Genomic DNA, 23263 nt, shown 5'->3' with positions numbered 1-23263 from the left:
TCCGTGGAAGGTGTAGTGGTTAGAGCGTCCTACCAAAAGACGTTAAAATATGGTACTTGTTGGTCCCTGCCTGGCGCTCGGCATTAATGGGTACAACAAGGACTGGTCGGCTCGGAGTCAGTATAATGTGTCTGAGTGGGGTGTTCATGCTTCACTGCGGTATGGTATCTCAGTGGGCTAGCACTATAAAACCAGCTTCAGTCTGGGCTAGTACAAGCAGCTGCACATGCACATACACACACATGCACGTCGTCATATGAGCGAAATATTCTCCAGCACGACGTTAAACCCAATTTCACCTCACCTCACCTCATATATATAGACTTTCTGAATCTTGACTGTCATAAATAAAACATTGAATAAAACATGTAACCGATGAGATGTATCGTTCTGGAATACAGCTCATCTGATTCGATTGACAAGGTGACAGAGTCGGGCTACATCACATGTAACCTACAGTCTGATTCCTTCCGCTCCCTACAGACAAAGCACGTGTATGCGTGAAACAGATGGTTCTTACACATATGTATTGATAAATAAAGCTGAACTTATTTGAGTTCAAGATCTTTCGAAGCGACCGTAAAAGGTTGAAACTCCCTTTCTTTGTCCAAAAGTATATTTTTTCCAGTCATACCTGGTTCAACGTCACACTGAGTGCGTGGGTGGGTGAGTGGGTGAGTGGGTGAGTGAGTGAGTGGGTGAGTGAGTGAGTGAGTGAGTGAGTGAGTGAGTGAGTGAGTGGGTGTGTGAGTGAGTGAGTGAGTGAGTGAGTGAGTGAGTGAGTGTCTTTGCTGTTTAACGCCGCACTGTGCAATTGATGAATAGCACGTAAGCTCGTAATAAAAAATTGTCCACGATAAGAATTTGAATAGATTTCACGACTTTACCACACCTATCTGCAAATCTATAACGTTGCACTATTAAACTGGCAATTGACCTTTTTGTGTGTTATAACAAGCGCGGAAAAAATATTTATCTGAGTCAAGGATGCCGGATCAACGAATCCTTAGATAGGCACATGAAAGACAGATCTAACTCGGCACCTCAAGCAGGGGAAGGGCGCACACCGAGGATGGAGATCAAATTTCGACATAACTGGGTTAATAATGCTGCATCTCTATCGACGAGCTGATCCAGATAAAGGAGAATTAATGTCACATCAGGACTATATTCTAAATCTCAACCATACTGCGAAGGCGTCGAGGGCTGACCGTGTACTGCTTTCTAGTTCATGGTGTTTTTTCCCGTAGGTTTACAGAGACTGTCGGTTTATTAAGCGACACTTAACTATGGACCCATGAAGGTCCGGGTTAGAATTGGCCTTCCGTAACCCATGCTTGTCGTAAGAGGCGATAAACGGGATCGGGTGGTCAGGCTAGCTGACTTGGTTGGTCAGGCTCCCAATTCTGCTTGATCGATGCTCATGCTGTCATCACTGGACTGTCTGGTTCTCGATTTTGCGCTGGAAGATGCGCGTAAAACTGCTCATGCTATGGATAACCTACAGCGCTACACCTTTCTTTAAGTCTTTTAGTGAGACACATGTAGAATCATGTGAAACTGAGAGTGTATTTAAGAAGTATGTATAAAACGAAGATAATATATTTGAAAAACAAACTTTAAGGACCCTTTCATCGGATCCCGAGTCGCCAAGGGACTTAATTATAGCAAATTGCACCTGTATAGCAAATTGCACCTGATTATTGTGATACGTGTATACGTACAAACATCTGGAAGTGTTCATAAATATTCTGCTGTATTTTAACGAAAAAACAACAACAACAACAACAACAACAACAACAACACTTCTTACATGTACGATTTCATTTCTTGTATTATGGATTAGAGACCGACACACAGATATCTCATTTTAAAGAGGGACAATGCTCCAAGGTTTGGGGATTCTTTCACACCAAGGTCTTGGCGCTGTTAAGGGTGTGACAGTGTACCGTTGTGTGTCGTCAGTGATATAAAGCCCAAGCGTAGCCCCTCTTTAAGGAATTCAACAGGAACCATATCATGTGGACACAGTACTTGTTATATTTTTCAAACATGCTGGTACACTTGCTGTTTGATCAATGGATATACTACAGATGGGACTATATGCAACATCGAGCGTTAAGTCTGTTATTGACTATTTTTCAGTTACCATAACAACTACATACATGGGTGTGGGTCTTTTTAAAAAATCAGATTATAAAAAAATAAAATAATGACCTTTGTATTTCTCCAACACATTAGTCAATGTTATCGATAAAGTTGACATATGAATTTTTCAAGTATATTCTTCTGGCAGACTAGTACAAAATATTTTAAATATTAGCAGTCGCATTAATCATTTCGTTCGGCACACGCGCATGTGACTTTGTCGGAGTGATCACAGGCGAGAGCTCTGTGGTCCCAGAGAGTGCCGGGCGGACAATTCATAAAACCAAGGCAGATAACCTCCCCAAAACAGAAACGGTACTGTCCGCAGTCATCAGGGTTTGCATAATACCACCACCTGTTGTTTGCCTGGGTGGGATCTGCAACAGAAGCAAAAATGCAATTTCAATATATCTGGTGAGAGACTATATCGAGTTAGGCCCTGAAAAATGTTCATTTGTAGTCGAGTAACACATGTCAAAAGTGACTTTTCTGTCTAGCGAATAGTACAATTCGTGTGCAATAAATGTTATCTACCATGTTTTCGAAACAATTGGGTTGGATACTTAGATAATATGGTCCCAATCTTATTTCAATGTTGAATAAACTAAGCTAAAATCAAACCGATTCAATTAATACTAGTATATGCATACTCTCATTTCAGGGATCATAATGAAAGCTCTGGTAGCAGCTCTGCCGATTGACACATTCTCATTTCTTTATAGCCTCGTCAAGTGAGTGAGTGAGTTCGGTTTTACACCACTTTTAGCAATATTCCAGCAATATCACGGCGGGGGACACCAGAAATGGGCTTCATACATTGTACCCATGAGGGGAATTGAACCCGGGCCTTCGGCGTGACGAGCGAACGCTTTAACCAATAGGCTACCCCACGCCCCCGCCTCATCAAGCTATATTCCATATACAAGACTCCCTGTTTGTTTAAAACATATGTTCATGTGGTGTTCTTTAGCTTATTGTTAGTCTTTATTCAAAATAGAACCGATGACATTTAAATGAAAAATGAAATTAATACATCAATGAAAAATATATTATTATTATCAAGTGTACGAATGATAGGATAAAAGGTGTGTATGAATATTTACCTGTATAATAATCGCATTCATCATCGTCCGTGAGTTCTCCATTAGACATGGTAGTCGGAGTTGTAGTAGTAGTAGTTGTAGTAGTAGTTGTTGTTGTAGAAGTAGAGGATGGAGTTGTAGTGGTTGTTGTTGTTGTAGAAGTAGTAGATGGAGTTGTAGTGGTTGTTGTTGTTGTAGAAGTAGTAGTGGTAGTGGTCGTAGTTGTAGACGTAGTAGTTGTAAACGTAGTGGATGTAGGAGTTGTTGTTGAAGTAGACGTTGTTACCGTGGCATCTAGAAGTCTATTCTTGACGGAATTGATGAGGGTGAATCTGCCTCCTCCGCACAGATTATTGAAATCATCAAAATCTAGCGACCAGAACATGACGCCCCCATAGCCCTCGTTTATCACCAGATCTGTCTGTAGCAGTAAAAGGGGTGGGTCAGTGAACAGAAATATCTTCCTGGAGACAACAACAACAAAACCATCAACAATAACACCAACGACGACGACAACGATGATGATGTTGTTTTTGATGATGATGTGTGGTAGTGAGCTTGCATTACTCTAGTTTGCGTGTGGAGGAAATATATAAAAATTCAGAGCGGAAGAATACACACAAACATCAGAAACAAAAATCCCTTTTCGTGTAAAGGGGAGAATAGCTTCGAAAATTATATGAATGGATCATTGAAAATCAGAAAAGTAAGCATGTCCAGCTCTAACGGTAGCACCGCCATTTACAAAATATGACATATGATAATATCAAGTGATATACCAGACAATCGAGTAATTACTACTACTAGTCCGGAATATATTTTTACGACATGCCATTGGATTAATATTCACAGAGCCATGGGGTGTAATAAAATATACGTCCACGTTCAATTTAACTTTAGATACATTTTAATTTTCACGATAAAGAGAAGAAGTGGAACAAACGGAACTACACTCTGTCTAAAAAGAAACACAACCCCTGTCTTCACATATAAGGCACTCTGTAGAATAAAGGTATTGTTTGCAAAGGTAATTTGTGTGATAGGTGAGTATATCATGTACGTCTTTCATGAACGTAAGCGTTCGAACACACCAAGTAGCATGCATAGGAATCTTTATTGTCTCATTTCTTCACCATGCATGAAGTTTTCATGGTGACTACACCAAAAGCCAAATGCACGTGCAAATGATGGAAATGACAGTTAATGTTGGGGTATATAAAATCCCGTGTGAATTCGTATCTCACTCCATCATTCGTCGCCGAAATTCAAGGTCGAAAATGCCACGGTTGAGTGCTACAGACAAACATTTTGCCATTGGTCGTCTTGAAGTCGGAGAAAGTTTCGGAAGGGTTGCATGACACTTCGATGTACACAAAACAAAGATTTCCCGACTTTGGAACCGTTTCAATCAATTCAATTCGACTCATGTTCGCCAGCTCAAGATAGGTTTATCCGGCTCCATCACCTACGTAATCGGCAAGCAATACCGACTGACACTGCAACACAAGTGCCAGGTTTGAGGAGAGTGTCAGGACAAACGACAGGCCGGTCTACGAGCAAGAAGAATACTTGGTGGACCTGTACTACGCCTCCTACATCGGCGCCGACGACTCAGGTGGTGTAACAACGTTAGCATATGGACCCTGAGAAACTGTAGGCGTGTCTGGTTCAGTGACGAACCACGTTTTCTGTTGCAACGTCGTGACGGAAGACAGCGGGTCTAAGGACGACGAAATGAACGTTGGGCACCAAACTGCGTTATACAGGTGGACAGATTTGGTGGCGAGAGCGTCATGGTTTGGGGAGCCATATCATACAACCAAAGATCAGACTTGGTGATCATTCGTGGCAATCTTACAGCTCAACGCTACATCAACCAAATTTTACAGCCTCACCTCCTACGGATCATCGATGAACAAAGGAGCTTTTTCAACATGATAACGCCAGACCTCACACTGCACGTGCAACAGTGAATTTCTTACAGAATTATAACGTGAATGTGTTGCCATGGCCCTCCAGATCCCCAGACCTCAACACCATAGAGTATCTGTGGGATTTTCTTGACAGACGTGTACATCAACGTAGACTGCCGCCGCAGACGCTCGAACAACTAGCTGTTGCACTACAGGATGAGTGGAGAGCAATTCCTCAAGAAAGAATCCGACGTCTGATCCATTCTGTTCCAAGGAGGTGCCGTACAGTGATTGCAGCTCGTGGTGCCCACACGAGGTACTAAAAAAGACGCCCCCTTGTGACAAACCAGTCTCACTGAGGGAACTGTTAAGATAATTATCTTACACTTGAATTTCTAGACTATCATTGTGCCAAATGTCACTGTTCTGTCGTCTAAATTAAATGCGTTGTATCATCTTAAATTTCACGAATACAATCTTTAAATTACAGGGGTTGCGTTTCTTTTTTTAACACTAATTAGGCCTGGATTAAATTCTGGCTTCCTTTTGTTGTCTTTTCCCTTGTTAAATACCACAATTGTTACCCATCATTAATGCCTGGAACTACATTCCCTGGATTCCATTTGTCCATCCACCTTATCAAGTTAGTGCTTATTAACTGCTGGCTGCTCTTGTTACGTTATCACGGTTGTTTTACATGTAAATATAGGTGTCCGTTTGCTAGTCTTTCATTCATCTGATGGATGAGTGAGAATATACTCCGAAATGTCGTGTCCATCAAAACAAAGAAGTTGACATCCATATCTTCTTGCCTTTATATCTTTTTTTTTTGTAATGTGATTAGTTTGATTTAACTATTATTGTTTCCTGTGTTCTTTCATTCTTGTACCGGCTGCCATGTCGGCGCTGTGCAGGCATTGATTACGGCTTCAGCTGCCAGTCTCCAAGCATACAAGTCTGCTAGTTACCGCCAATCATGTATACAAGCTTCCATTTACATGTCAACCATCTATATAATTCAGACATCCAGAAATCTGTGCTTCGCAAAGGTTATTTGTTTGTGTGTGAGAACAGTTTTCAAGAAGTTCTTGTCATGTTTTTGAGCTAACCCCAAACCGATTATGTTTCAGTGGACATTGCTGGTTTTCTAAGTGACACCGATTTAAGATGACATCATTTTTGTTTTAACGTATACCTCATGAAAAGTTACTGAAAGAACAGACAGGGGCTGCCTAGGCTGATCTTTGGTGGATTCCATCCATTTAAGCATTCGGATTCACTCGGCTTATTCCGTAAGAAAATGACACATTTGGAAGCAACGGGGTGGAGATTCTAGTGGTATGCATCAACTCCTGATCCGTAGCACAAAGCTCGTACAATGCGATTTTAACAAAAGCGTTTCATCCGTGAAGATCCGGGTTAGAATTGATCTTCAGTAACCCATGCTTGTCGTAAGAGGCGACTAAAGGATCTGGGGCCCGTTTCACAAAGCTCTCGTATGCCTAAGATCTCGTAACTTACGAGAGCTTTGTGAAACGGGGCCAGGTGGTCAGGCGGTCAGGCTCGCTGACTTGGTTGACACGTGTCATCGTATCTCAATTGCGTAGATCGATACTCATGCTGTTGATCACTGGATTGTCTGGTCCAGACTCGATTATTTACAGACCGCTGGAATATCGCCGAGTGCGGTGATAAACAACAAACAAACAAACAAAAACTTTTCAAATATAAAAAACTAAAGAATAACCAGTACCGATCATCCACAGAGGGGGATCACCCGGGCCTAAAAGGATAAAATGTCGGAATGGACGAGTGAAAATCTGTGACACTGATGACATCATGTATTCGCGAAATGGACAAGGACATTCTGAGAAATGAATTATACAATTTTGTATCGGTATGACTTCATTAAAAACTGACTGTACTGTATTATATGATGTGATAGTCACGTGAACTAGAAGATCCAATATGGATTCCCTCTCATACTCGCCAAGAGGACTTTTGATACTGAGATGACCTGACAAGCGTGGGTTCAGTTTTACGCCGCTTTTAGCAATATTCCAGCACTATCACGGCGGGGAACACCAGAAATGGGCTTCACACATTGTACCCATGTGGGGAATCGAACCCGGGTCTTCGGCGTGACGAGCGAACGCTTTAACCACTAGGCTACCCCACCGCCCCTCGTAATGAACAATCAGTGTGACCAGCAGTGCTTTAATATTCACAGAGACAACGTAAGGGGCCTATTCTGTCCAGTTTCCAATATATTAAGTCGTTATTTGAGGCTGCCAATAAGTCAACAGGATCAAAGAAGAAAGATGAGGAGGCCAGGGTCATTAATCAGTGGTCAGTCCTCTGATTATAGGACAGTTCTGTCAGTATGTAGGCTGATGGAAACTGAATTACTTGTGCTTCATCATTAACACCACCAGTTAATGAGTCTCTGGGTCAGGTCCAAATCTGAAGGAAACTGACCTCGTCACACGGTAAACGATCTGAAGCTTTCTTCTCTTCTCCGTATTAAAGAAACAAAAATGAGAAATGGTAGGTTGTCTGAATTCGTGATGAATAGTGCGAAGAGGGCGGCGTTACCACCACCACCCCCCCACCAGCTACCATAGCAACAGCACATGTCAAGGTTGGATATCATGCGCACCGTTACCACGTTCAATGAACTTGTGTGCACTTTAATTCAATTTTCAGATCTTTGGGCAATATCCAGTCAAAGCTTCATTATTTTGCGGCAGTTTAACAGTTACAGTACCATCTCATCCTATCGGGTAAATATTTGCTGAACGGCGTATTTCGATCAAAGCACTTGCTTCAGGAAAAATGTCACTTCAGTGTAACATATGTTTCGTTTTGGGATGGATCGAAAGCGCTAAAAACTCACTGAAGGTTGTTGAAACTTGCCTCGCATTCAACTTCAACTACCCAGATTCCTATAGGCAATATGAATAACCCCGTTTGTTTGTTGTTTAACGCCGAATTCAGAAATATTCCAGCGATTTTCTGTAAACAATCGAGTGTAGACCCGACGATCCAATGATCAACAGCATGCCCATCGACCTACGCATTTGGGATACGATGTGTCAACCGAGTCAGCCAGTCTGACCATGCTCTTACGACAAGCATGGGTTACTGAATTCGTCACGGGTCCACGTACTGTGGACAATCTGTTGTTCAGTGAAAACTATTGTGCTTGTGAGACACGGGTAAGACACGGACAAGACTTTGTTGTGTTGTAGAAGTGTAATGATCAACAGATTACTGTTTGAAGACTAGGGCTGCGCAATATAACCGGTTTACCGGTATTTACCGGTTCAGACATGAAAACGATACGTATTGCGATACGCTGATCGAAAACCGGTATTTTGACATGCAATCGGAAAACTTCGTAACACTCGGAAATCTTCGGACATTTCCGTTTTTAAATTGTTCCTTTCCTTGTTTCATTTGTGACAAACATTATTTACATTTTTATTTTTTCATGATTAAAGTTTTATTAAAGCCTAATCAAGCATTGTGATTTTGTTGTGTTTTTGCTTTATAAATCAAGCATTAACTCGACTATAAGTAGTTTTTTGTTAGAAAAAACCTTCTTGCAATATATTGCAAAACATATCGCAATACATGCTTTCGTATCGCAATATATCGCAATATGAAAATTCCCTGCAATACCCACCCCTATTGGAGACATTACATTTACCACAAATATCCCCTGGGAGTTGAAACTTTTATGCGATTGTTGTGACGAATGGTATAATTTCATGAACATGTGCAACCTACCTTGATGGCGAAGCTTACAACGTCATCGTAGGAGACCCAAAAGGAGCCAAACACAGCATATGGAACGAGAGCTACGTTATCAAACACACGCTGGAAGGAGGTATTGGTGCAGACCTGAAATGTACAAATGTAAAAAATAATAAGCTTGATGTTTATGCTACATATCTGAATTTACATCTACAAACACCTTTGTGTCGAACGCTTGTCTCGAAAAACAAGTTGGTACCATCGTATTTCTTATCCAGTCTTCATTTTGCGGCTATGTCGAACCTCTGATAACTCGATGTATTTGTGCAGGACCCACTTACTTCGACACAACTGTGTCTGATTGCAATTTACACATATCACGACTTTCTAAGCACAAGAATCCCTGCCCAAGAAAACGGGTCGCCTACCTCGAAGTACGCGATGACCCCCGGGGTTTTCACGAAGGTTGTCGCTGGCCCTGGGGTGCCGGGGGATCTGACGCCGTTCTGGGAGGGGTTTGTCAGGGTCCATGTATGCCCGTACGTCGGCATTCCAACAATTAGCTTTGACTTTGGAATCCCAAGTTCTTCGTTGTAGATTCGAAGGGTTTCTGTCTGAAAAAAGCACATAATGGACAATGATTGAGTGAGCTGGCTTAATGTCACTTTGAACAATACGAGTATTTCAATTATATCACAGTGTGTTTGCCTCACGTGGGAGGAGAACCTAGCAATAACTATTTCTGGGGAAAAATATGAATGTCAACTTCAGTAATATGAGGAGTATATGAGGAGTATATTCTAATTCTTGTCTTGTCTTCCTCATATTACAAAAGTTGAGATCCATAAATTTTCCTCTTTCTCAACATCACTTCTAAATGTCATATACATATGTATATACTTTAGAAGCATTACGGACCGTCAGTGCCTCCCTGGGATTCGAACCCAATAGTTTTCTTGCCCTTCATCTGGGCCCTAGTGACAAATACATGCGTGAATATGATTGTATTGTAAACCGATGGACTCTGACATGTATTATATCTGAATATGTCCATGTATATGACAGAAACATTTTTAAGCTGCTCGGTGATTAAAGGTGCCTTCTTGGACGTTTTAATGTGTTTTGCTTATTTGGTGTAACTCCAGCTCAACCACGTCTCAGATTTGAAATCTTGGATGTGTTGTTCGCAGCATAGGCTGGTAGTCATTTACAGAAGACGGGAGCGTGGAGAAATGTAACATTACTGCTACAATAAAGGTGTTTCTTATGTTATATATACACCATTCAGTGTTAGGTATATAGTTTTCTCAGTTGTGGGAAATGACATTGTTACTGCAAAGCAATACAGTTGCAAAGTCGTGTGTACGTAGCAACGTTATCAAGGCCGTGAGTACGTAGCAAAGTAATGAAGGCCGTGAGTACGTACGAAAGTAATGAAGGCCGCGAGTACGTACGAAAGTAATGAAGGCCGTGAGTACGTACCACATTAGTCCAAGTGGTGAGTACGTAGCAAATTAATCAAGGCGGTATGTACGTAGCAATTTAATGAAGGCCCTGAGTACGTAGCAGAGTAATCAAAGTCGTGAGTACGTAGCTAAGTATTGAAGGCCGTGAGTACGTAGCAAAATAGTGAAGGTAGTGAGTACGTAGCAAAGTAATCAAGGCCGTGAGTACGTAGCAAAGTAAACAATGTAGAGAGTACGTACGAAAGTAATTAAGGTTGTGAGTACGTAGCAAAGTAATCAAAGTCGTGAGTTCGTAGCAAAGTAATCAATGTGGAGAGTACGTAACAAAGGAATGAAGGTCATGAGGATGTACCAAAGTAATCAAGGCCGGATGTACGTAGCAAAGTAAACAATGTAGAGAGTACGTAGCAAACTAATGAAGGTTGTGAGTACGTAGCAAAGTAATCAATGTGGAGAGTACGTAGCAAAGTAATGAATACCGTGAGTACGTAGCAAAGTAATCAAAGTCGTGAATACGTAGTAAAGTGAGGAAAGTCGTGAGTGCGTAGCAAAGTAATGAAGGCCGTGAGTACGTACCAAGGTAATTGAGGCCGGATGTAGACAATGTAGAGAGGACGTAGCAAAGTAATGAAAGTCGTGAGTACGTAGCAAAGTAATGAAGGTCGTGAGTACGTAGCAAAGTAAACAATGTAGAGAGGACGTAGCAAAGTAATCAAGGTCGTGAGAACGTACAAAAATAATCAAGGCCGTGAATCGTACCAAATCAATGAGTACGTAGCAAAGGAAACAATGTAGAGAGTACGTAGCAAAGTAAACAAGGCCGTGAATACGTAGCACAGTATACAATGTAGAGAGTACGTAGCAAAGTAATGAAAGTCGTGAGTACGTAGCAAAGTAATGAAAGTCATGAGTACGTAGCAAAGTAATGAAAGTCATGACTACGCAGCAAAGTAAACAATGTAGAGAGTACGTAGCAAAGTAATGATGGCCGTGAGTACGTAGCAAAGTAATCAAGGTCGTGAGTACGTAGCAAAGTAAAGTCGTGAGTACGTAGCAATGTAATGAAGGCCGTGAGTACGTAGCAAAGTAATGAAGACCGTGAGTATGTAGCAAAGTAATGAAGACCGTGAGTACGTAGCAAAGTAACCAAAGTTGTGAGTACGTACCAAAGTAATCAAAGTTGTGAGTATGTACCAAAGTAATCGAAGTCGTGAGTACGTACCAAAGTAAACCGTGTGTTCAGGTCGTCCGCCCGAGAATACAATGGTGCATTGTGGCCGGTTGTAGGATCCCAGGGACCGTTGTAGTCGTAGCCCATGACGTTAACGAAGTCTAAGTACCTGTGAGTACATCCAGGAATCTTTACCTTTATATATGATAATGTCTAAAATAGTCATAAAATGACCGGCAAAATAAAGTTTGATGGTGCCAAAGAATGAAGCCAAAAATAAATGGTTATTCGATAGTCATTTATTTGGCGTTAGGTATCATAGTTTTGTTATGGACGTAAAGTTTGGAGTTTTTAGATGACTGTTTTCAGCCTGTGGAGAAATCGGTACGGAAGCATAGTACTGACTGATATCAATGTAAACAGTCTCGAATTCAGTCTTGTTTCATTATTAGCACATTGGTTCATGCAAAATATCAAAAGAAATGCTTGTGACAAATAAAACATGAAACTTCTCAAGGACGTGAATTGAATATTGTCAGCTTTTTTGTTAAGTGAAGAGCAGGTGGAAAATATTTTAATAATTGACAGATTTCATCATTTTATATTTTTATAACATAAGGACGTTTTATATCCCAGGGGCTTCATCAGGAACTTACAACAACGTCATAAAAAAAGAACATAAGTAGATGTGATTCCGGCCAATTAATATAATGTGGTGACCTTCTGTCAACTATTCGCTTACTTTCCCGTCTCGCCGTTGTAGCCGGCGTAAATGTTTTGGTATCCAGCAGGAACGGCTGCTGACAGCAGGTAGCCGAAAGGTTCAAAGGCAAGTTTCAGCTCCTGAAAGTAGAAGTAGAAATCATATTGTTCATCTTGGGCTGTGTCATGGATGCTAAATGAGGCGAAGTCTTTCAGAGAATGGGCAAATACACGTATATGATCTGGGTTGAGTTGAGTTGGGTTTTACGTCGCATTGGCATTACTTCATTACAGCGACGAGACCAGGTAGGTATTCATACACATGTTAAGGACGAAGGTTAAATGGGATTTGAACTGGGGTCCATTTACTAGCAGTGAGTAGACAACAGAGAACAGGCAGTGTTCGTATGAACGTAAAGAAGTCTCTACCTTATAATTAAGAGCAGGGAATATCCAGCCAGCGATTTATCCCACTCAGCCACTCAACCTTGTGAAAGCCGTGGTGGCTGAGTGGGTTAAATCGCTGACTTTGTGTAGTGGCGATTAGGTGCCTCACTCTGAGAGTGTGGGTTCGAATCTCGGATGGGTACTAGAATCTGTACTTTACTGAAAAGGTGTAACCCCAAATATATCACATGATGCATAAGAGCAAGGTTGATCGAATCACCGGAACGATTGTTAATTTCGTGCTTTTAACCCAACACCCAGGTTTCTTGTTATATGACGGCGGTCTGTATTAGACAAACCAGTGGTTGAAATTGTGAGAGTTATAATATTACGATGTGACACAGTCAACCACTTTTCACAATCCATTCAGACACCTCTCAGACCAGCACAGGCTGCATGGGACCTGTATTAACTAGGATGCCAGTCACTGATTTGGGAAACGATACGCCTAATTGGTACATGTTAATCATACCCGTGAAGATCCGGGTTAGAATTGGTCTTCAGTAACCCAAGCTTGTCGTAAGAGGCGACTAACGGGATCGCGTGGTCAGGCTCGCTGACTTGGTTGACACATGTCATCGGTTCCCAATTGCGCAGATCGATGCTAATGTTGTTGATCACTGGATTGTCTGGTCCAGACTCGATTATTTACAGACCGCCGCCATATAGCTGGAATATTGCTGAGTGCGGCGTAAAACTAAAACTCACTCACTAGTTTGGTATCATCCCCACCTGACAGAGCAACACGAAGTTGTCCTTGTCTTCTGTCGTTCCTCCTCTGGTCCCCGGGTACTCCCAGTCCAGGTCAAGACCGTCCAAACTGTTGCTGGACAGAGTGTCCAGTACGCTGGAAATGAAGGCCGCTCGGTTGGCACTTGTGGTAACCATGGCAGAAAAGGCCGTGGAGCCGAAGTTGAACCCTCCAACGGCTATCATAATCTTCAGCTCATTGTTGGAGCTGCGCAGAGCAGTGAGACCAGATAACCTGCAATACATTTGGAAACAGTCATTATGTCTTCGTATATCTACAAATTAGTGAGTGAGTGAGTTTAGTTTTACGCCGCACTCAGCAATATTCCAGCTATATGGCGGCGGTCTGTAAATAATCGAGTCTGGACCAGACAATCCAGTGATCAACAGCATGAGCATCGATCAACGCAACTGGAATACGATGACATGTGTCAACCAAGTCAGCGAGCCTGACCACCTGATCCCGTTTGTCGCCTCTTACGACAAGCATGGGTTACTGAAGATCAGTTCTAACCCGGATCTTCACGGGTCACATCTACGAAGATTCAGGGGTCAGGTTTAAGGTGAAACAAATCAACCTCATGTTTTTATGTAACCGCCAACGAGATTTCTTTGGAAGATTTGGTTTAATAGAACTATTTTCTCTTCTTATAAATTTTAAAAAACCCAACAAATTAACGAAACTGGATATATCGGCACAATCTAGTCGTGAAATCGTTGGCACCTTGCACTATATGTCCACGACCTGATTCTCTGTGTAGTAAGAAACTGACTGAAATCGTCACTTGGTTTAATTGAGGTGAGATGAAATTGGATTTAACATCTGGAGTATTCTTTATGTTAGCACTTGCATACACTCATGAGCAAGGAAAAAGTGACATGGAATTTTAAGTTGACGTTCCAAATTCTTGCACTTTTGCGTGTGTGAGTGTTAGAACAAACTTATGCCAGTTTTATTTTGTCATAAGATACCCTGTCCAGACAAGTCCGAATTCTGTTCTTTCAATGACTAGCGCCAATGAGTGAGTGAGTGAGTGACTATGGTTTTACGCAGCTTTTAGCAATATTCCAACAATATCACGAGGGGTGGGGTGGGGGTGGGGTGGGGGTGGTGGTGGTGTGGGGGCACCAGAAAGGGCTGCATACACTGTACCCATGTGGGGAATCGAACCCGGGTCTTGGGCGTGACGAGCCAAGTCTTTAACCACTGGCTACCCCACCGCCCCCTACCGAACAATGCAGGGTAAGACCATGTAAACCTTTTAACGTATTTCGGTATGCCAAAGACTGGTGTCGAACTACAGAACGTCCACTTTCCGTCAGGCGCTCTGGACATCTGGACAACAATATGAATGTTTTGACAACGTTTCCGGCAAAATCGAGCACGGACTTTCTCAGAAAATTAAAAATTGTATTTATTCGGGGTTACAACATTCAAAGCCTTAGCCATGGTCTATAGCAGACACATGACCATTTCCAAATTTGACGCACTAATGATCAAAACGATGTCCTATGCAATTGCCTTTTCTTTGCATGTGTTTTTGACGGATGTCGCCGATTGGGCAAGATACGCTCACCTTTTCGGGGCGCACCTGACATAATAACTTTTCAAAGTGTTTCATGAACATATGCGTATGGAATAGTCAGAATATTACCGCCGACCTTTATCGGCCATTTCTATCTACTTGAAAGTAAGGTTCCGTATGATTACAGAGGTTTTGTTAAGGTTTTATCAACAACTTGTATCCATGTCGTGAATTCAAATAACGATCTTCTGCGTGACGAATGCTACCATAGCTACGTAGTCCGTGGACGTTTAATCAGCTCGTTATCATAGGTGTTCTTCTCGAGTGTAACCAAAACATGTCTCTGCAAAAACAAATACTGGTTATTCAAAAGCGCCCAGCTTGGAGTCCAATTAACGTAAAGCTTACAAAGATCCAGTGTTCCATTCATCAGGTCGGAGATCCCAGGTGCCCTCGTTGAACAAGTAGAAGCTGTAGATTATGTGGGTGCAGAGGTCGAGGATCTATGTTCCCAGGGAAGAAGGTGGCCCCGCTTCTGTACTGACTCCAGCTGGTGTAGTAACATACCCGCTTGAAGCTGGTCATACCTGGGGGAGACATGTGACTCATGTTACAGACGCCAGGAACTAGTGATATACACTTACATCATTACGAAATGGGTACCCGGTGGGATAAGTCATATTAACCATCTAGCACCTCAAGGCTGCTTGGGTTATCCGGGGTAATGGTAATCAGATTGATACCGCTATGAGTATTCACCTCGTGAATGGAGTTCAGCGCATTATTAATACACTTATTATTATTATTATGATCATTTACAACAATAATAGTCTGTCATACAGATCCTGAAACAAATATATCCCACACAACCCAAACAAGTTCATAATGTGTAGTAGGTCTACAGTTTCTGCAGTTTCTACAAATCTCAGGGCTCCTTTTATCATATTTTAATGACGATAATTTAGGAACATTTTTTTTCTGAAAAATAATTTTTATTTCAAAGACTAGATTTTATTCTGAACAAACAGTGATTTTCGACTCACCCAACATACAGGCCTGCGATTCGTATGCCATATAAAAACTGAAGGTGTGATAACAACCTTTGTTAATGGTATAGGAAAACATTAAAGATTTACGGAAAGGTTATCAAACGTGTGAAACAAATCAGACTATATAGCAGATTTCATTCAACAATTGTAGGACTGGAACTAAAACTGACATTGTAGCTACACCGTGAAAACGGTTTTTCATTGATTTTTAACATATCGCGTCAAGAAGTACATACAGAGGCGTGTGTACACTTACCATCACACTGCAGGAGAGATGCAAGACCGATGACAGCCAACAGAGTCACCGACGTCCGAGTCCCAAGTCCCCACTGAAAGTCAACGAATAATCACTTCAGTATCCCCGTTACAACTTTAACTCAAAGTCAGGGGACAAACGGTCCCGTAAAAGAAACGAATGACAGTGAAAGACAACAATATCGCCGTTTTCAGTTACTTTCTGTAACAGATGTGTAACCTCGGCCTGAACGATGTATTACGTCATTAAGTCATTTACTATCAATATTTATAAACAACATTAACATTGGAACACAACCACGCCAACATTTCAACAGTTAACAGACATTATGCAGCTAGAGACGGATTTTATCCACATAACATTTCCACATCCTCTTTACCGTTTCAGCACCATAGTGGCAGATATCATACATCAGATGGAAAATAATTATATCGATTTACTAGATCTACATTGAAAGACAACCTCTTCGCCGTCTAAGCACCTCAGTGGCAGATATCATACATCAGATAGAAAATAACTATATCGACATACTAGATCAACATTGAAAGACAGCCTCTTCGCCGTCTAAGCACCTCAGTGGCAGATGCCATACATCAGATAGAAAATAACTATATCGACATAATAGATCTACATTGAAAGACAACCTCTTCGCCGTCTAAGCACCTCAGTAACAGATATTATACAATATACAGGGACATACCAGATCTATATTGAAAGACAACCTCCTCACCGTCGAAACACCAGAATAACATATATTATACACCAAGCAGAATTAACTATACAGACTATTTTGATCCACATTGAAAGACAATCACCTCACGGTTCGAGCACCCGAGTAAAACTATTTATACACCAACCGGAAAGAACTATACTGGCATACTTTGATCCATGTTGAAAGACAAGCTTGCCTATGCACCTTAGTAACACATAGTATACACCAAACAGAGAATAACTATACTCTCCCAAAAAAGAAACGCATCATGAAAATAGCAATTTCATGTAGCAATGAATTAAAACGTGATTCATTTTACAAAAGGTTTTGCTCTGTTTATGAGTCCTATGGTGTTTATGTTTTGAAACATCACAACAAAACGCACCATCCGTAAAATACCTGTATTTAACAACATGATTTTCAATTTCGGCGTGTAGTGTCACAGAATACACAATCTCAATGATGGGTAGAAAAGGTTGATCGCTGTCTGTCGATTATTCACTGTATTTGGAATATTGTTGACGAACGCAAAATGCCACGTCTAAGTGAAGCCAACCGTCATATCGCCATTGGTTTGCTTGAAGCTGGCCAGTCTCAACGTGCATTTGCCCGACGCATGAATGTTCACCAAAGCACCATTTCACGGCTCTGGGAGAGATATCGCCGGCAGAATGCGGTAGCAGATGCCCCTCGTCGTGGGCGACCTCGAGCGACCACTGCGGCGCAGGATCGCTACATCCGGGTTCATCATCTGCGTCATCGAACAGCTACGGCGACCAGTACCGCTCGACAAATACCCGGATTGAGGAGGCTTTCTGCACAGACCGTCAGGAACAGTTGAGAGAGGCTGGTTTACGTGCCAGAAGACCTTATTTTGGCCCTGTGCTTCGACAACAACATCGTCGACATCGAGTTCAATGGTGCACCAACGTTCAGGCCTGGAACCTACCGAATTGGCGTAGAATCTGGTTCAGTGATGAATCACGATTTCTATTGGAACGACGCGATGGAAGAATACGGGTGTACAGACGTCGACGTGAACGTTTCGCCGACGCTTGCGTTCCCCAGGTGGGCAGATTCGGCCGGGACAGTGTTATGATGTGGGGAGAGATCACCTGCCGTAGGAGAAGTGATTTGGTGATGATCCAGATCAACCTGACAGCTCAACGGTACTGTCACCGGACTTACACCCGATCGAACATCTGTGGGATGCCCTGGACAGACGGGTGCGACGCCGTAACCCTCAGCCCCAGACACTTCAGCAACTCGCACAGGCACTACAGGCAGAGTGGGCTGCGATTGGGCAACACGAGATTCTGAGACTTATTCGTTCGATGCCGAGGCGATGCCGTGCAGTTTTGGATGCCCACGGTGGTCACACGAGGTATTGACTTCAGCGCCACCACACGTCTCCATGTGGCACTCAAACTGACTTTCCTCGAGTTGGTGCCAAAGACGGATAAGTCTGCATTCCCAGTGTGCAATTTCGCTATATTTCATTGACTCGTCAAGCCTACAAGATGTTTCAAAATAAACATAACAATACAGTTGAAATTCCTATATGCGTTTCTTCTTTGGGAGAGTATATATCCACATACTTGATCTACATCGAAAGACAACCTCTTCGCCATCTGAGCACCCGACTTACAGAGTGCACACAAAACAGAATTCACTATACATTACTATCTTGATCCACATTGAAAGACAACCACTTCGCCGTTGAAACACCCGAGTAACAGCTATTGTAAAGCAAGCAGAATTTACTATACATACTATCATGATCCACATTGAAAGACAACCACTTCACCGTTTAAGCTCCTTTGTCGTATATATCATACGCCAAACAAGGAATATCTATATCCATATACTAGATCTACATTGAAAGACAACCTCTTCATCGTCGAAACACCCGTCGAAACACCCTATGAAATACACAATGCCATTTTACCCTTGTAACAGCTATTGTACAGCAAGCAGAATTTACTATACATACTATCATGATCCACATTGAAAGACAACCACTTCGCCGTCTAGGTACCGAGTAACAGATATTATACACTAAACAGGGAATAACTATTTCCACATACTAGATCTACATTGGCTGCAAACCACTACATCGTCTAAGCCCCTGAGTAACAGATATACACCGTCGGGATTAACTATACGGATACAATGGCGTCAGATCTCAACTCATCCCATCACAGCAATTCGTATCTTTGTTGCAAGTGAAAGATCAAACAATGGGAGTGGAAAGATGCTAAAACCAGAACACAGTCTGTTGACACAACTGCGAACATATCCTGTCTACACGTACAGTTTGAAGGTCGAGGTCACGGAAGAGGTGAGCTCAGAAAACATCCCAACACCTTCAAGTAATTAAAAGACCCCAGGTGTATATTGGGGGAGTATTTGATCTATGTCCTGCAGCTTCTACACACACAGCATCGTGTCCTGGTATGTTTACCGACCGATTACTATGTATAACACGTTACATTTGGGATTACTGTGCAAGATTTCGGATAAAACAAGACAGTTCGATCCCATTTATGATCCTTTAATGTGTCTATGTAATTATATACATTGCATTTGATATGAACTACTGATTACTCCGACTTGGGACAATTTATAGATGTTTAGGACTGGAAACTTAATGTTTATTGAAGCTATGGTTAGCTCTATATATTTAAGGGTTGTGAACCTTTGTGACCCGTGACTCATTCGATGAAGAAAATAATTATTATGGTTTCTAGTGTCAATTTCAAAGAAGGACTTTAAAGTTGGAAAATCTTAAGAACATTTATAAAACATTATTATCAGTTAGGGGTGATTGTAATTAAATCATACCTTGTTATATAATGCGACATTAAGTCATATGTGAGAACTGGACCAATTGTCAGTTCAGTATGACATTTTGGTCTTGCGACTTTGCTAATTCATTTGTTGCATTGGGTCAGTATGACATTTTGGGTTTGCGCATAATTTCTTCATGTATGATGTGGAAGCTGTTCAGTCAGCCTATTTATATTCGTGTCATGCATGAAATATTTTTATGTCAGTTTTGTCACATGTAAAATGAGATTTTGTCGTAACACGTTTCTCATACGATATTTCATTATATGTGACATTTTGTTATACATAATGTCGGTCATGAATGAAATCTTCTAATAACCAACATTTGGTTATCCCTGACACTCTCATTTATCAAATATTTGATCATTCATGATATTTTTGTTATATCTAAAATTAAGTATTGTAATATCCTTTGTTTGATCAAGCATGACACTTTTTGATATTCAGCATTTGGTACTGCATGCCACATCGTACTATGCAGCATGTAGTCATGCATGATGCTTTCGTATATCCAACAGTTCGATGGAATATATGCCATATTTGTGTTGCGTGGTGGACGCCAGGCTAGTGATCCAGGTGCCGGGATCGAGCCCATCTGTGACTGGGTGTAAAAACCTTGGAGTCAACTTTGTGTGCAGACTCTTTCAGTGTTGTCACAACCCCTAGTGTAGAATACACAACCCTGTGCACGTTAAAGAACCCTCGAATCCGTTGGTATATGACCAGATGGTGGCCACATGAATACGTGCAAACACCTGGTTGCGGGTACAGCAACGTGCAGTAAAACTTGTACAAAGTACTGTGACTATGTGTCATAGTCCACCCTGCTGTGAATGGGTACCTCGTAAGGATGGGAAAGTCACATTAACTCGGTATGTCTAGTGGCTACAAGAGTTATATGATCCCAAAGGAGTTGAAATTGAAAATGCGATGTGCCGTTGAGACTGCCATCCAATGATCGAGGGAAACAAAGCACTTTGAGCATGCATGTTGATGTGATTGACTATAGCGCTATATAAATACCCATATGTAATTTGGTCATGCATGACACTGTCTTACATCTAACATTAGGTAAGGTATACAGCGTGTTTTCATTCATGATACTTTCCAATAGCCAATATTTTGTCATGCATGACGCTATCTCATATGATCATTCATGTCACCTTGTTAATCTCACATTTAATTTAAAGATACGCCATTGTCATATGTCCAAACTTTGGTCACATTTGGTCATGCATAGCACTTGTTCTATCCCACATTAATTAGCCACACAAGCTGCTTTGCTATATTTAATATGTGTTCATGCGTTAAGATTTCTTATATTCAGCGTTTGGTTCTAAATGACGTTTTGTTACATCTACAATTTGTCCTGTATTACATTTTGAATATTTTGTCATGTATAGCATTTACGAAAATTCGTCATACTTAATATTGCGTTACATTTGCGTTATTCATATCTATCACTTCTTTGATCCCAAGATCATACGGTTCATTGATCTATGATGACTGAGCTGTAGAACTGTTTGATCAGAAGATCTCATTGATCACGTATCAGCGCTCACTTCACAACAATATTAGAAGCGTGGCTTAGATCAATATCACCTCTCGTTATGACACTATGTATGACACTCGTTAGTGACACTATGACACTGTTATGCTCGAAGTGCAATGCCTGGCCTGTTGAAGATGAATTTCATTTCCTTCTGTTATTTCCTCATTATAAGACATGCAGAGAACTGTTTGTACCACCATATTATAACAATGTATCCCATGATAAATTTATCTCATTAATATCAACAACATATTCTGTTATTATAAATAAAGAAGATATCAGTGTTTCTCAAAAGAATACATCATGTTAAGTAGTCTTGCATTGTATATCAATATATCTTGCGCACTGTATGGTGATTATTGTGTCTTAGCACTATGGGCAATGAGGCCTCAAATGCAAAAATAAACTTGTTACTTGTCAACTTGTCACTATGTTTGTTAACATGGCAATGCAGTTCAATCATGACCCTATTATACACTGATTTGATAGCTTCAGCAACTCGACAGAAGGTTTTTCTTTTAATTACGATACCTTCAATCACATCTCCTTTCAACTGTTCTTGTCATATGCAGGATAAGAAATGATAATAAAATTAATCCTATGTGATTTTTAGAAAGAACGCGAAAATATCTAGTACATATTTACGAACACAAAATCTCTTCAGTGGACGTATTATCGTTTCCAATGGTCACCGTGCCCGATATACAAATGACTGTAATAATAAATGTTACCATTCAGTCAGTCCTGTTGACATGTAAATACAGATACAAACACAGGGAAGTCGATTACATGGAAAACAACTAAACAACCTACCATGGCTGTGTCGACCGTCTACGCCCAGGTTATTCCGGATACTGGGCTTCTCTACTCTTAGCTACATTTAATTCACCTAGACTTACTATTCATGCTTCGTGTTTGCGCCTAACAATACAGACGAGCCGTAGGTTTGAGGTAAACGGGAACGAGTAATATGGATTATTTCATTCCATTGACGAGGTTTCATTGAATTCATGCTTTCCCAAACATTTCAGACAACCTGGGTCGTTTGTTCCCCACTTATCACCTTTACCTACCCCGATGATGTATCTTTCCAGACAATGTTTATCGTGCCCAACTTCGTTTACTCTCAATGTACTTTCTGCACTGTTTACACAGTAAACATATATCTTTAAGGAAGTGAAGTACTTGTTCACTGTTATGATCAAATATAAACAGAAGAAGTGATTAAGCGACGCTTATTTGCTCACGACTTTACTAATATTTATCAACGATGGGTTTAAAGGGTAGCACAGTCTGAGGGTAAAAGAAGCTTGAGAAACAAAATATGTTCCGCGAGGGGTAGCTTGTTATCTCTATTTATAATGAAACAGTTTCTGCTTAGCTCTGACACCCTTAGTCAACAGCAGTCAGTTGTCTAACATGCTGATGTCATCTATGTTTCTTACATACTGCATGTGTACCCTTACAAGTTGCAGTTTATGTGCAAAAGAAACTCGTGAGAAACAAGTGGTCACAGCATTAGATGTAAAAATGATTTGTAACAATTTTTTCTTGAACCATTTACCTGTAATGTGTCGCCTTGTTTGGCGGGTTCGCCAAGGGCGAGTATGTATAGACCTAGCTTCATAATGTAAGGTGACATTCCTCTTTGTCTTGTCTTTGTTGCAAGAGCTTTGAACTAATTGTTATCATAACCAATCTTTCAATCTAGTTTAATGAGAATACCTCACTGATTAATGACCCTGACAAATGTTACTGATGACTGAGTGAGTTTAGTTTTACGCCGCACTCAGCAATATTCCAGCTATATGGCGGCAGTCTGTAAATAATCGAGTCTGGACCAGACAATCCAGTGATCAACAGCAATTGGGAACCAATGA

The 23263-nt window shown here is 41.2% G+C and overlaps 1 protein-coding gene across 1 annotated transcript; it reads right to left on the bottom strand.

The window, feature by feature from the left end:
* Positions 1–1809: 1809 nt before the first annotated feature.
* On the bottom strand, positions 1810–22225 carry LOC124289384 (chitinase-like protein 4). Its single transcript, XM_046726006.1, is given in 11 exon segments — positions 1810–2525; positions 3252–3651; positions 8936–9049; positions 9331–9516; positions 11591–11708; positions 12282–12382; positions 13421–13673; positions 15373–15461; positions 15463–15551; positions 16270–16342; positions 22197–22225. Coding segments are annotated over 11 exon segments (1620 nt in total). The 5' UTR covers positions 22200–22225; the 3' UTR covers positions 1810–2331.
* Between the last annotated feature and the right edge of the window lie 1038 nt (positions 22226–23263).

The sequence above is a fragment of the Haliotis rubra genome, unplaced genomic scaffold (genome assembly GCF_003918875.1).
Source record: "Haliotis rubra isolate DU_JTF1 unplaced genomic scaffold, ASM391887v1 Scf44, whole genome shotgun sequence".
Classification (NCBI taxonomy): Eukaryota; Metazoa; Mollusca; class Gastropoda; order Lepetellida; family Haliotidae; genus Haliotis; species Haliotis rubra.
Note: the sequence above shows the minus strand (reverse complement) of the source record. Positions and strands in the feature narration are given on the sequence as shown.